General features: G+C 45.4%; 1 protein-coding gene across 5 annotated transcripts in view; it reads left to right on the top strand.

Annotated features, from left to right (window-relative positions):
• The window catches only part of MRTFA (myocardin related transcription factor A), a 178,912-nt gene that overhangs the window by 149,631 nt on the left and 14,223 nt on the right, over nt 1–15,058 (top strand). For all 5 annotated transcript variants that reach the window (XM_084644567.1, XM_084644568.1, XM_084644565.1 and 2 more), the window contains 3 exons: nt 10,124–10,179; nt 13,041–13,116; nt 13,834–13,995. In XM_084644567.1, the coding sequence (XP_084500693.1) occupies nt 10,124–10,179; nt 13,041–13,116; nt 13,834–13,995 (294 nt within the window). The remainder of the gene's footprint in view (nt 1–10,123; nt 10,180–13,040; nt 13,117–13,833; nt 13,996–15,058) is intronic.

Genomic DNA, 15,058 nt, shown 5'->3' with positions numbered 1-15,058 from the left:
ATCTTAGTAACATCATACTGTAGAATTTTATAACTTTACATATAATGTCTCCACACACATTTTACTGGGATTATAATGTTCAGCAGATTATGGATTTTCAAATGATACCTCACAAGGCATACTTTGTACAAAATTTATCAGTCTTGTAAAAGTGGTGAACATAAAGGTACAGATTGTCACACATGACAGACAGTGAGGGATAAATGGATTCCCTTCTCTGGGCTGCAGGGAGGGGAGTTCTGTGTATTACTATAGATAATTGAGGAGTGGGACTGAAGACTTTTGAAGATCAGTCTGTCGGGATAGTAGTTGCAATGCATGGCCTCAAGGGTGGGAGAAGGAGGGAGGGATTGGAAAGCAATAAGGCTTGGAGAGATTCTCTATCTCCAGAATGGATTTCTCCTATGTGCTAATGGTATTAGAATGGAGAGGCTAATGCTTTTGATTAAAATCTCAACTCTAGGAATTGATAAGGAAGCATCAGAATTATCCACAACCGACATCCCTGCCACCTACTGAAAGGCGAAAGAAAACCTCTAAGTCTGTGTATTGGATTTCTGGAGCTCCTCACCAGCCAATCTATAAGAGGAAAATGACCTTTTGATAGTGGTCGTCAGCAAAGGGCTTGTCGGGACTCCCCTCAACAGATATTAAAATGGGTTACTTATTAGAGGGAATAGGACAAAACTATTTACAACTCTGTTGCAGAAAGCTGAACCTGGTGGAATGTGCTGTCTAACATGTTTTCTGTAACAGTATTGACAATGATTTATCTCCTCTATTCTAGCAGTTAAACCACGTTTAATACCAGTTCAATGGGACCCGTTACTGACAACCATTGGTAACATCAGGGCATTTTCCTAATGTGGTTGGAGTGTAAATGTGGCAGTCTGCAGCCAGTGAGTTTCAGGTCCTGTGGGCTATTGGGTGCCATAAAGAAAGGACTTGGGAGTTCATATCTCTTCCTGATAGGATAGTCCCACTGAATGTAGAGGTAATGAGACTCCTGTGGGGGGACATCTCTTACATTTCTGTACTATACACTTTGGAAAAATCTTGGTTTTGCTGGTTCTTGGGGACTTGCAGCCTGAGTTACTTCTCTCCTACGTCTCATCTCTGAGCTTTCCACTACTTCTTCACAAACAGTGATGCCTTATGCTTTTTATTTTTTCATAGCCCAGAATGAAGGCCCTGTTGTGCTGGGCACCAGAGGGGCACAGTAATAGACATGCCCTGCACTGAATGGTTCACAATCTAACATAAGACAAGATGTAGTGAGTGGGTTTAACAAACGGAAGGAACATGTGAGTAAGGATAAATAGAAAACATGGTTACACAGGCTAGCTCTGTACACATACTCCATGTTGGGATAAGGCACTGTAGTTTTGTAGCTTATTTTTGATTGGCCTCCCAAAGGGAGCAAACACTCTAGGTTGAGCAAGTCCATGATGAGAGAGAAAACTTGAGGTTTTTCGGCTTACCATGAACTTCTCCCTCATCTAGAGCAACACTGCACCAGAAAACTTCAGAACCGAAAAGAATGTTCTTAGTGGGTGTAAGAGAATGGGCTTGACGCTCCATGACAAGGTTCTGCGGTGTATTGTTGTCACACAACCCTGTTGTAGCTCACAAGCTGTAGTGTTTGGGTCCCAACATGCTAGATCTATGTGGTATTGAGCTTCCCTTGCACTGAGTAGGCTGCAGCACTCTCTCTTTCCTTGGCAACACTGGTATGCTTCCTGGGCACAGGTTCTCTGTCACACATTTGTAGAAAAGGGACCCTGCAGCCCAGGTGCCCTACACCCCCTACATCAGTGCTGCCACCCCTCACCCTCTGACTCCCCAATAGCTATGCACATCCTTTCTCAGAGCTCCAACATCATGGGTGCTCTGGGTTTGCATTTCATCTGTGCAAAGACACATGATAACAAAAGCAGGTGGACATGCAGGCTTTGTAAGGATTCAGAAAACCAATCACTCATTCCTTTAGCTAGCACAAGAAATGCACAGATCTACACAAAATAGCAAATGCATACTTTCATTAACCTGCCTCAGTTTCCTTACGCCTCTGGAATGTTATTTGACTTAGGTCAGAGACCTTTGAGGAGTTCAGAATCCCTGCTCCTGCATATGGCTTCTTCTCTGAATCCTAGTCAGTCTCTCTCTGACCTTTGCAGTCAGTGCTGTCCTGCCTAAGCTTCCTCTGGCTCTGAGTCCCTCTAAATTCCCCAGTGTCTACATCTGAGTTCTCAAAATCCTAGCACTGTCTAGACAAGCTGGGCAGAACTCCACCCAGGCTGCAGCTACCCCTTGTTTTGTTAGGGGTGATCTATTCAGGTGCTGATGATTGTCCTGTTCAAGGTCAAAAAAAGAAAAGGAGTACTTGTGGCACCTTAGAGACTAACCAATTTATTAGAGCATAAGCTTTCGTGAGCTACAGCTCACTTCATCAGATGTTGTTCATCACATCTGATGAAGTGAGCTGTAGCTCACGAAAGCTTATGCTCTAATAAATTGGTTAGTCTCTAAGGTGCCACAAGTACTCCTTTTCTTTTTGCGAATACAGACTAACACGGCTGTTACTCTGAAACCTGTTCAAGGTCAGACACACCAACATTCCTCCCTTCCTCCTTAGCACAAGGGCTTTGATGTAAGAATATAGTAAAAGACAGCCAAAAACATAAGGATACTGACAGTTAACAAAATCGAATTGGAATTCATAAGATGTACATAGAGACACAAGGTGGGTGAGGTAATATCTTTTATTGGATCACCTTCTGTTGGAGAAAGAGACAAGCTTTCGAGCTAAACAGAGCTCTTCTTCAGGTGTCTGTGTAGCAGAGCTCTGTGTAGCTCAAAAGCTCATCTTTCACCAACAGAAGTTTGTCTAGTAAAAGATTTTTACCTCACCCATCTTGTTTCTCTAATATCCTGGGACCAGCACAGCTATACCAACACTGCAAGCAACATAAGCTGTACATAAACATTCATAAATCATCACAATTATTATTTATTTTGATGTATAATTTACTAAAATTACAGTTATCCCAGGTTCTAGAGACTGTTGCCATAAAAATTTAAGTTATAGTCCTATAAAAGGATTGGATAAGCAGTGGTTCCTTACCACAAACTCAGGAAATAATGAACCACAGATTAAATAAAATCCAAGAAATAATACCTTCCTTATCATAAGTACCAGCCCTTATCATGACTCTCTGGGCTTGTCTATACTGCACGCTAAATTGGCACTGCTGCGTTTGATGTAGTGTCATGAATTTAGTGGGTCTGGTGAAGACACGATGAGTTGATGAAAGAGTGCTCTCCCATTGACTTCAGTACTCCACCTCCTTGAGAGGTGGAAGGTAAGTCAGCAGGAGAGCATCTCCTGCCAACATAGGGCAGTGTAGACACCATGTTAGGTCGATGTAAGCTACGTTGCTCAGGGAGATGATTTTTTTCACACCTTACATCGATTTAAGCTGCAGTGTAGACCAGGCCTCTGTCTCCAAAATGCTGGGTAAAGAAATAGAGCCTGAGGCATGTCCTGACGGTCAGATGATTTGGGCTGTTTTAGAGCAAAGGGACACAGTGGAGATTATCTGCTAGTATGTGCGCTGCCAACAACTCCCTCTCTTTATAGGAAGAGAGCGCCAACTTAAGTGCCATGACTGAGTGCAGCTGTGACAGTAATATATGGGCAGAGAGGTGGTCTCTCAAGTAACCAAGATGTTAGCCAGTTTAGGGCTTAAAGGTCAAAATCAATACCTTAAACTTCATTTGGAAACTCAGACAGCCAGGGCAGATTGTAGAGCACAAATCATTTACTCCTAGCAAGATACATTTCTTATTAAGTAGGCTGCCATATTCTGCATCAGCTTCAGTTTCTGGTTTGATTTAAGGTGTAGATCCATGTAGGGAGCATTTCACTCTTTAATCTTAGACATGGATGGTGGTAGAAAAAAAATTACTGTTCTCCTGGTCAGATGAAGACTGGGGAGAAAGACAGTCCTAGAAACTGCTTCTACCAGCAGTTGGGGATCCAGTAACACCACCCGGATTGCAAACTCTATTGATGAATGGTGGACACATATTCTCAATATGAGGGGGACAATTTCAGCCATATCTCCTAGTTGCTTACTCCTACCCACCAACATTAATGTTTTCCAGACGGAGCTTCAGTAAGCTAACTCAATTTTATGTCCCAGTCTTAACCAAACACTGGGTAAAGCAATTGACATAACTTGTAGGCTCAGGTGAAATAGAAAGCTGGTTGTCTTCAACATAATGAAAACACTGCAGCCCAGGTCTCCTCATTACCTCTCTCACTGGCCCCATATATACATTAAGTAGGAGGGGAGGCACAATGGAACCTATGGGACACTACACAAAAGAACCCTTGGGGATGACCAGGAACTGTCCACTACCTCCCTCTAAGAATGCTCAGTACAGAATGAACAGAACTGCCCAAAAGAAGCCTCATCAACGCCTGTTACAGTCTGTAGGCAAGTCATTATCTCCTCGTAATCAATAGTATCAAAGGCAACTGATAAAGTGTGAATACCTAATCTTTTTCTGGCACCAGAGAAGATAAATAATTATCATCATCAGTGCAATTAATGTGCTGTTCCAAAGTCTGAACCCAGATTGACATGGGACAAGGAAATCAGAAGCATCTGGTACTCCTAGAGTTCTCACCACAACCTTCTTAAGATTAATCAAAAAGGTTAGATTCTTGATAATAGGTTGTCAGCCTCAAGAGATGATTCCTTGAGTAAATACCATACAACAGCTTCCTTAAGAGAGTTTGATAAACTGCTCTCCTTAAAGATGGCATTGACCATCTCCAGCAGTGAAACTAAGTCTTCCGTCTTGGCCTTCACCGGCCAGAAAGGACACGGGTCCAGAGGGCAAGTTGTGGAACTGTGCTGCCAGTAACAGGTCACTTTTCTACCGTAAATCTTGTAAAGGGAGTCCTGATGGCTCGAGAGAGACTCAACCATTAGGTCTTTCATGAAGCTCCTATCTGGCTCCTTGTAGTCATGTGTCCCAAATCCATACAAGTTGGGATAGTCAGAGACAGTGCTTTAGTCACCAACCAACTGACAAGAACATAGCTGCAATGTGGTATAGAAGACAGTTGGAACTTTTGGGTTCTATTATTAGGTGTTCTGTGGACGCTCTCTGTATGATTGATGCTGGGCAAGCGTCACTTAGTCTTTGTGCCTCAATTTTGCTGTCTGTAAAATGGGCCTAATACTTTACAGAGGTTTGAAATTTAATTAATTAATGTCTGTAAAGCACTCTTATATGAAAGGCTTGGTAGAAGTCTGAAATCTTATTACGTATTGTTTTCAGGGCCTTTGTCAGCTACCTTTTTGTACATGTTCTTTTATTAATGTTAGGAGTTTGGGTGTTTCCCTCCCTTTTAAGGAAGGAGATATTCACATAAACTGTACGCGTGTGGTCTGGAGATATAGTGCAACTTTAGGTGGATGAGATTCTCCCATTAAAGTGGAGCATAGGTTCTTCTTTGAGTAGATGCATCTGGGTATTCCACACAGGTGTGTGCGCACCCAGTGCACCAGAGCCAGAAGACTTTGCCTACCAGTACCTAGAGGGGCAGCATTTGCGTCTTGTGGCCTTAGCCTCTCCCCTGGCCATATAAGAGTAGCACCAGCCCAACCCCTGTTAGTTCCTTCTCATCTCCCATAGCTGGATGTCCATTGCAAACCAACAGGTGCTGTTCTCTAAGAATGATTTTGTAAATTGAGCCACGATTTTCTAAATTTATGGGCAAGTTACCAGCAGCCTCCAGAGAGGAGTTCAGGGCATTTGTTACAGAAGACTGGTTGATAGCCAAGACTTCACAGCAGTCATCTCTGGACGTGCTGGATGCCTTGGCCAGAATTATGGCTTGTGTTGAAACTATGAGGAGTGCCTCATGGCTGCAGAAATTGAGCATTGCGTCCAATGTGCAGCAGATAATTGTGACGCAGTGGGATTACCCAAGGAAGGGTTTTAGATACCAGAAGAGGAGATCTTCTGATTCAGGGTTCACCCAGCCAACATAATCCCCTTTTACCCATCCCCGCATCAGGCAAGCACCCATTTTGACTTCTGTGTCCAGAGTAGTGATCAGTGGTGACCTTTCCATCCCCATCCACCCTGTTTGGGGACAGGCTGGCTTGTTTTTGCAGTGTTTGGGACTCAACTACCATGGCCAACTGGGTCCTACGCACCATCAGATTGGGTTATGCTATACAGTTCCTTTCCAACCCTCTGCCCCATTCCTCTTCAGGGACCAGTCTTATGAGATACTGATTCTCAAGCAGGTTCAGTCCCTACTAGTTTTGGAAGCTGTAGAGAAGGTTCTCCTACTTTGTCGGGGTCATGGATTCTACTCCCGGTATTTCCTGTTTCCAAACCCAAGGGAGGGTGAGACCTATTCTTGACCTCTGTGACCTCAACAATCAGATATGTGAAATTCCAGATGGTCACTCTAGCAACTATCCTCCCTGCCTTATAGCCCAATGACTGGTTTGCTACCCTGGCTCTTCAGGACGCTTATTTTCAGATAGCAATTCTCCTGAGTCACAGGAGGTTTCTCTCCAGTTTGTTGTGGCAGACCAGCGCTGTGAGTACACTGTGCTTCACTTAGGTCTGTCTTGAGCCTCTGTCTGAGCCTCTCTCTCCTGTTTGTGTCAGACGATTGCATTCCTGCTAGCAGTATCATCTGCAAGGGAAGTATGTCAATTGCAGGCCTTGATGGCAGAACTTCCTTACACAAAGTTTTCCAAAGGCAAAGTGACCCTGCGGCAGCACCCTACGTTTTTGCCTACATTTCACTTGAACCAAATCCTATATCTACCAGTGTTTTCCCCTATGCTGCATTTAACCCCCGAGAAGCAGAATTTCCACATGTTGGATGTCAGGCGACATCTAGCTTTCTACCCACACAGGACTAAGCCCTTTCAATCCTCACATCATCTGTTTGTGTCATGTGCAGACTGAATGAAGGGTTGAGCAGTCTTTCCAGATGATCTCCAGCTGGATAACTTCCTGCATACGAAGTAGCTTAGACTACGCCTCCTCCCCCCGACCTCCCCAGGGTGTGAACTCATTCTAGAAGAGCCCAGGCAACAATGATTGCACTTCTGAGTGACGTTCCCATTTTGGACATTTGCAGGGCTGCCACTTGGTCCTCTGTACATGCATTTATGAACCACTATACCATTACAACTGCATCCTGCTCAGATGCAGACTTTGGGAAGGCAAGGCAATCCTGCAGTTCTTCTTTAAATAGACTTCGAGCCCTACCTCCAGTGGTTAGTGCTTGTGAGTCCACCTGCATGGAATACATGGCTGCATCTGTGAGAAGAAGAAAACAGTTACTTACTGTAACTGTTGTTCTTTGAGATGTGATACAGATGTGTATTTTACAACCCACCCTCCATCGCCTCTGCATCAGTCTTTGCCTCTGACATTCGGTGTGAAGGAACTGACGGGGGGGTCAGGGCAATGCCTCCCCTTATATAGCCAGGGGAGGGGCTAAGGCCATGAGATGCAAGGATTGCCTCTATGTGTACTGCTCGGCAAAGTTCTCTGGCTCAGAGTGTGTTGGGCGTGCATGCACCTACCTGGCATACACCTCTTCCTCACATCTCAAAGAATATCAACAGTTCCAGTAAGTAACAGTGTTTTACTGATGTCCATAAACCAGATCTCTCAACAGCTAGCCTGCCTCTCATGGCTCTAACCTGGAAAAAGTCTTCCTCTTTGGTCATTTGCCATCTCAGTGGCTAGTTAGCAGAATTGTTACACAGATCCAGGCTGTTTGTTATGCAGTTGTTTTAAGGCCAATGTACAGGGTTTGGTTAACTTTGGATGGAGTAAGATAATACAACAGCCACCCTTTTCTGATATGTGAGCCCCCTGATAGAGCACTAGGGAAAGCAGGGAAGGATGTGTGCCCCCTGGACGTTTTCAGAGGTCAGATATGAAGTTGTCTGTCTTGCTGCCAGGATAGAGCAAACTACGAACCAAAGGAATACCCATGAGAGATTAAAATTGCCCTTTAGGGTAACTGTTTAGCCATCCTGCCATACTTTTTTTTGTTTTGTTTTGTTTTATCAGGAAAGTCTCCTCCCTCTTGTTTGGTTTGTCTATATTCAGAATGCTCCCTGAACTACACATGAAGCTAACCAAACTGAGATAGGTTGCATCATAAAGATGGTTGTAACTATGTCAGGAAAAAGAAAAGGAGGACCTGTGGCACCTTAGAGACTAACCAATTTATTTGAGCATAAGCTTTCGTGCATATAGCTATAGCTCACGAAAGCTTATGCTCAAATAAATTGGTTAGTCTCTAAGGTGCCACAAGTACTCCTTTTCTTTTTGCGAATACAGACTAACACGGCTGCTACTCTGAAATATGTCAGGAAAATTTCATTTAACTCCCACAACATACACACAGACATGCTGCTTCCAGTATGATGGCAGAACTATGCAGAAAGGAAAGTTGGCAGAGCTACTACAGAACATAAGTATTAGTCATGGAGTGCTATTGAAAACTCAGGGTATGTCCTGCTTTGGCATCCTCTCCCAAATGGCTCTTCAGTTGGTTCCCTGATGCACAGTATCATTATGTGTTGGGGGAAGAAACACAAACCTATGTTAACATCTTAATTATTCATATGTGCCATGCACAAAATAGAAGTTAAGGTTAGTGTTTGTTAAGGGGGATGGGTGTGGGTTCACAAACACCTTTCTGTGGCTTGAAAATAACTTTTCCCAACAACCTTTGTCTCTTGCTGTTCATCAATGACTGTCATAAATTACCCAGAAGTGTAATTGTCTCAGCCAATCAGAATGTAGAGATTTTGTAGTTATTGGGCCACAATTCTAGACGTATTCCCTGCACTCCCCATGGCCAGCTTGCACAATACCTTTTGGTTATTTCTCAATAACCAGATAGCTTGAAAATCCCATTTGCCTGGCTCAGAGCCATTATTAGCCCATCAGAGTGCAGGTATTTTTATACTCACTGTGGTTATTTCTCAATAACTGCAGTTACTGTACAAATTGTTCTACCCTGGCTACTGCAGTATAAATCTCTTCTGTTATTGGCTACTGCCCCTCAAATTCCCAGTATATGGACTAAATCTGAAGTAACTCCATCACATCCCACAATAGACATGGCTGCATCAGCTTCTGATCCTTACCCACCAGACCTCATCCACTCATCCTTCCCCCTGGGTGAAACCTGAGTGCACCACACACATTGAGTAACTCCTCTGTACATTAAATTTAAGCAAAGATTTTCACATTTTGAACAATTTTCTAATGTTCCATTATTAAACCATATCTCCCAAACAGCTTAACCTAGAAACAATAAAATTAGTCTTATTCATTATTCTTGGATGAAATCTAGTGCCTGGGACTATTTTATAAGGCCTGGATACAACATTTTGGAGTTATTCATCTTTGAACTTTGAACCTCTAATAGCAGTACCTAGCTCATATATATTGCTTTTCCTCTTGATCCCAGAACGCTTTACAAAGGAGGTCAGTGGTCATCCCCATTTCACAGATGGTGAAACTAACTTTCTATGATGTTGAATGGCAGTGGAGAGGTTTTACAATTCATGAGGCTTCTCCCCATCATTCCATTCTCACATACCTCTTCAGGTATGCTGGTGCCTACCGCTGGAGTCAGGGTCCAGAGTATTTTACCACCATGGGAAAGCTTGCTGAGGGTATTTTGTAACCCCATATCTAATTTTTGACCCTCATTCATGCCCCAGCAGATGAACAGATGAAGTTTACATGTGGTAGTTCAGTGGCAAATCCAAGTGAACATCTAGCTCACACTATGGATTTTAGCAAAATCAATAAGGGTCAAATCTCCAGCTGGTATAAACTGACATAACGCTCTTTGAGGTCAGTAGAGCTATGTTGATTTACACCTGCTGAGGATTTTATCCAGTGTGTTGAATATATGCATAAGGCAGTTGCTGTGAGCATTTCTTGCAACTTTAGTTTGCTAGCCCTAAGTGACTTGGGGGTGGAGAGGATAGGGAGTCCACCATTCTAATTCATTCTATAAATGTTGTCCTCCCAACAGCTCTGAAAAGTCCAGCTGCATTTCATGAACAGAGAAGGAGCTTGGAGCGCGCCAGGGTAAGAGAGTTTGCTCTTTCAAGTTTAAGGGAAATTGGGCTTGGGAGGGTATTTTCTGTTTATTACCCTGGAAATCCCATGTCTCTAAATGAGACAGCAAAGGATACGTCCAAATTCTGGAAGCACTATGTCACACATGCACCTGCATTTATGCATTTTTGTTTGCGGTGATGACTTCTCCCCCACTCTGTCTGGTCCTGACCAGGTTACTCCTGAGGGAATTCTGCGCCCAAAAATTAAAAATTCTGCGCACAATATTTTAAAATTCCGCAAATCTTATTTTTCAATAAATAAATGTGGAGGCTCTGGCACGGCAGTGGGGAGCACAGGCTGCATGGAGGTGGGAGATCACTCTGCAGGTGCTCCCCCCACTCTGGAACACAGACTCAACAATGAGGCTTCACCGAACCCTGACACAGCTCAAGAACCGGGCCTCCCCTGGCTCTGCCTTGCAGGATCTAAGTGTGAAGGGGCTTAGTGTGGATGGATTCAGGTGTGAGGTGAGAGGATTCTGTGTGGGGTAATCTAGCAGCAGGCAGTTCACTGGGGGGTCGGGTGCAGGGGAATCTGGATGCACAGGGGTTCATTGCGGGGTTCCGGGTGCAGTGATAATGGAATTCTGCAGAGGGGTCCAGGTGAAGGTCCTTGGGGCTCAGCAGGGGGGTCTGGGTGCAGTTGGTTGGGGCTCAGTGGGGTGGAGGTCCAGGTGTGGGGGGCTCAGTAGGGTGGTCCAGGTGCAGCAGGGTGGGGCTCATTGGGGTGAGGGTTCAAGTGCAAAGGACTCAGCAAGGGGTGGTCTGGATGCAGGGGTGGGGATCCAGATGCTAGGGGATGGGGTTTGGCAGGGGGTCTGGGGGCAGGGTGCTCTATCTGCAAGGGGTGAGGTGCGGGGGAGGGGGTTTTTGGGTGTGGGGGGCTCAATAGGGGGGTTCTGGATGCAGGGTGGTGAGGCTTGGTGGGGGGCGTCCAGATGTGCAGGGGTTGGGCAGATGGGGGAGCAGCTGCCCACACAATGACCCCTCTCCCTGCAGCTGAGGAGCAGTGGAGGCAGGAAACAGGGATGGGAGGCATGGAGCTTCCTGCAGCCTGGGGAGGTTTCTGGGTGTGGGTCTGCCCCAGCCCCATCTTGCAGGGGAAGAGCAAGTCCCATTTTCCCCAGTCCAGCTGGAACTAGTAGCTGAGCGCGGTGCAGGGTAGGAGGCACCAGCTGGGCTGTCCCAACTGTACCCTCTCCCCCATTCCCTCTGCTGTGATTTACCTCTCCACCAGCTGCTCCAGGCGCCCAAAATGACATGCTCGTGCTGCTGGACAGGGATGCATGACCACTTTTGCGGCTTCCCTTTGCTTCCCCACAGAAAAATGACTTTCTGAAAGGGAAGCAAAGAAATCTGTGGGGGACATGAATTGTGCACATGCGCAGTGACACAGAATTCCCCCAGGAGTAAATGCCAGTTTAGGACAATGGTTCAAGTTTCCCCACACTCTTCTTTCTGGAGATCACCAGTATTCATAACCCCACGCACACCTGATGCAGCTATTTTTGTGACATATTTTCCACCCTTGGATGGCAATAGCCTAAGTATGTGTTGCTTCTTTTGAACCAAAGGATGTTACTTCTGTGCAGTGTGCACACTTTTGTTAGTCTGTAGTGCTCCCAGACCCTGGGCGTATCTTCCCTTTAAAACCAACAGCTTGATGGAGGAGATCCCAAATAGTCTTGGGTAGAAACTAAAAATCACAAACCTGTGGCTCTTGAGAAAGAGGAAGCCAAGAGTGAGAGAGAGGCACCATACTTCATGTTGTGGCTGCTTGTACAGTGGAGTTTCTTGGTGATTTCAGTTCCCCAAAAGGCCTCTGGGGAATGTTCTTCAGAACAGCCCACAGGGGAATGGCGCCTACTCAGACACTTGGGCTGAGTTTTATTTCAAAAGTGAAAGCAATGCAAAATTAGAGAAATGACACCTCTGATGGAACATCCCAGACAACACCACCAGTACAAGCTTTCTGAAAAGACTGAAACAAGTCCCGCTATCTCAGATTTGGTTTGCTTGGAGAGCAGCATCCCCTTGGCTGTAGATTCCTCCTCCTGTTTCTTCTAAAAATTCATTGTTAAATTATTTTTTGGGTTTGGCAGTGGGTGAGTGCATTTTTATGTTTGAAAAAAAATTGTTATAAAGCCTCCAACGGGTCCATTCCTGTGGTCTGCACTTATAGTTCTGCTACCCATTGACCCTAGTCTCCCTTTCCCTGGGCTTTCTGGGAGTGCAGAGTAGGAAGCATGCAGAGCTTGTGGTGGGGTTTGCCCAGGTCCAGCTGGTCAGAGAAGTAGACAGCGTCTTCAGTTTAACTGCTCCATTTGTTGTAAGTCCCACTGTGTGCCCAAATCATGACCCAGCTTCCAAATCCCAACATTGCTTTTGTGTGCATTACTCTGCAAACAGTTGACCCAATGCTCAGCATCATAAACAGAAACCCATTGTCTTGAGTCTCTCACCTTGAAGGCTGACACTGACTTGGTCTGGCAGTATTGTGTATGGAAAGAAAGGGGTTTGGGTCTTTGAAGTTCCTGCTTCCTGCCATTCTGCTGAGGACTGGCAGCAGCTGCATCCTTACTCTTCTTTCTTTCAGGGATGGGATGAAGAACAGCAGGCAGTCCCTTGGATAAACTGGTCCTGTGTTTGAGGCTCTAAATACTATAAGATCTTGAAGGGAATATATCCCCTTCTATGTGCAGTTCATTTCCGTCTCAGTAACAACAAAAGAGGGATTTAAAAAAGCCAAATACCCAGTGCTTCCCAGGCCTATCCTAGGCTATGTCTGTCCACTTGATTTCATTGCATTCTTGTCTGTCTTTGCTGCAGACAGAGGACTATCTGAAACGGAAGATCCGGTCCCGGCCAGAGAGATCGGAGCTGGTCAGAATGCACATTCTGGAAGGTAGGCACACTTTGAAGAGAAAAACTCCAAATGTGGTGTGATCTACAACAAGCACTGACTCTCTCCATACAGTTACTAGCTTGAGACAGTTACTGTCCACCCTCGCCCAAACCCTTATTCAGCTGGGAGTGGGCAGACGATCATGCCAGTTGCATAATACCGGAGTGGGTGAATGCATTGTGGAGGGGGGTGTATGAGATCAGGGATCTCCCCAGTAATGAGTCCAGAAATCATCTAATCAGGTCTGCTATGTTTAAGGCTGCCTTAGTTCTATGGCTGTTTAGGAAGGACTCATCTGCTTCTCACGTGGCTTATTTGGTCTACAGAGAGATCTGCCATGTGAACCCCAACTGTGCAGAACCATTAGTTCAGGCTGAAGGATGGAGCAATGGGGTGTGTGTGCTGACTGTTCTGCTGACCAGAGAAGAATTTGTTTAAAATGCCCAAAGGTGTGAGGCAATGGAAGGTTCAGCTGGCGAGTGTGTGGCCAATTTCAGGGTCAGGGAGGGAATGGCATACTCCATATATAAGGATACAAAGCAAGGAGGAAAAGATGAACATGAATTGAATGACACCAGTTTGAGTGGAGGGAGCATCTCCCATCCAGCGTCAGAGAGCAAGGCTCTTTCCTTCCTGAATGGAAGCATAGTAATGCCAGCATGCTCACATTAGGCACCCCAGGATTGATCCCATCTTATTTACTTCTTTCCTGTCCAGAGACCTCAGCTGAACCCTCCCTGCAGGCCAAGCAGCTGAAGCTGAAAAGAGCAAGACTGGCAGACGACCTCAATGAGAAGATAGCCCAGAGGCCAGGTCCCATGGAGCTGGTGGAGAAGAACATCCTTCCTGTGGAGTCCAGCCTGAAAGAAGCCATCATTGGTAAGTGTGGTAAGGGATGTGTATTTCTGGGGAGGTTCTCAGGTAACACATCCTTTTGCCCTGTGGGAAAAAATACCATGAGATTTCATTCCCATGCCAAAACTTCAGCCTCTCCAGTCCCAGGATTCTGGAATGCAAAGCTCCCTTCCCAGCCTGGATAGCGATGGAGAGAGATTAGATTATAAGGAATGCTGGGCTCACAGAATAAAATGAAATTGATCCCCAATTCCCAGGACTGATGAACCATTGTGGGATTGTGTTTCCTAGTTTGTGCATGCCCTCTCTTCCTGAAAATCCCTCTATCTTTAACCCTTTGTGAGAGAGAACCCACTGACTAAGTCAGATCAGGAGGGAAGACAGCACATGGGTGAGCAGATGTGTGGAAACAAAAGCTTTCTGTTGGTTTAAAATCTTCAGAGGATTCAACTCCTTTGAAAATAAATAGGAATGGATGTAAATCATTCCAGTGCCATTGCAGGGGTGAAAAGGAATGCTGAGGAATAGCCCTCCCACAGCCTGAGTGTATTACCCACTCCTAATTAGGCAGGCTGTATGAAGCATAGCCGCACCCTGCTGAAGCATGGGCAGTCACTGAAGGAATTGCCACCTCCTTCAGAGACTAATGGAGGCATGCTCATGAGCAAGGGTGCATACATTTCAGTGAGAGGTGCCAGGCTGTGGTAGGAGCGAGCCTGGCTTCATCCTCACACAAGAATTGGTCAAGGAAGAGAGGAAGAATTATCTTGTGGTTAAGAAATGGAGCCCCGTCCGTCCATCCATCTGTCTATCCCCACACATCCCTCCATTTTGGGCTTGAGAGATTTGGGGTCAATTGCTGGCTCTTTGGGCACATCACTTAATTTCTCTGTGCCTCAGATGGTCATCTGTAAAATGGGGATGATCACACTTCCCTACTTCACAGGGGTGTCTTGGGGATAAATTAATGTTTGTGGGACAGACAGATACTATGGTTGGAGGGCGCCATATATGTACAGATATAAGTCTGAGGAACAGTTAGGGCCACCTCTTGTGATTGACCCTTGCGCTTTGTGTCTGGAAAAAG

The sequence above is a fragment of the Lepidochelys olivacea genome (assembly GCF_965140295.1).
Source record: "Lepidochelys olivacea isolate rLepOli2 genome assembly, chromosome: 1".
Taxonomy (NCBI): domain Eukaryota; kingdom Metazoa; phylum Chordata; order Testudines; family Cheloniidae; genus Lepidochelys; species Lepidochelys olivacea.
The sequence above is the reverse complement of the archived record's forward strand: the minus strand, read 5'-3'. Positions and strand labels throughout refer to the sequence as shown.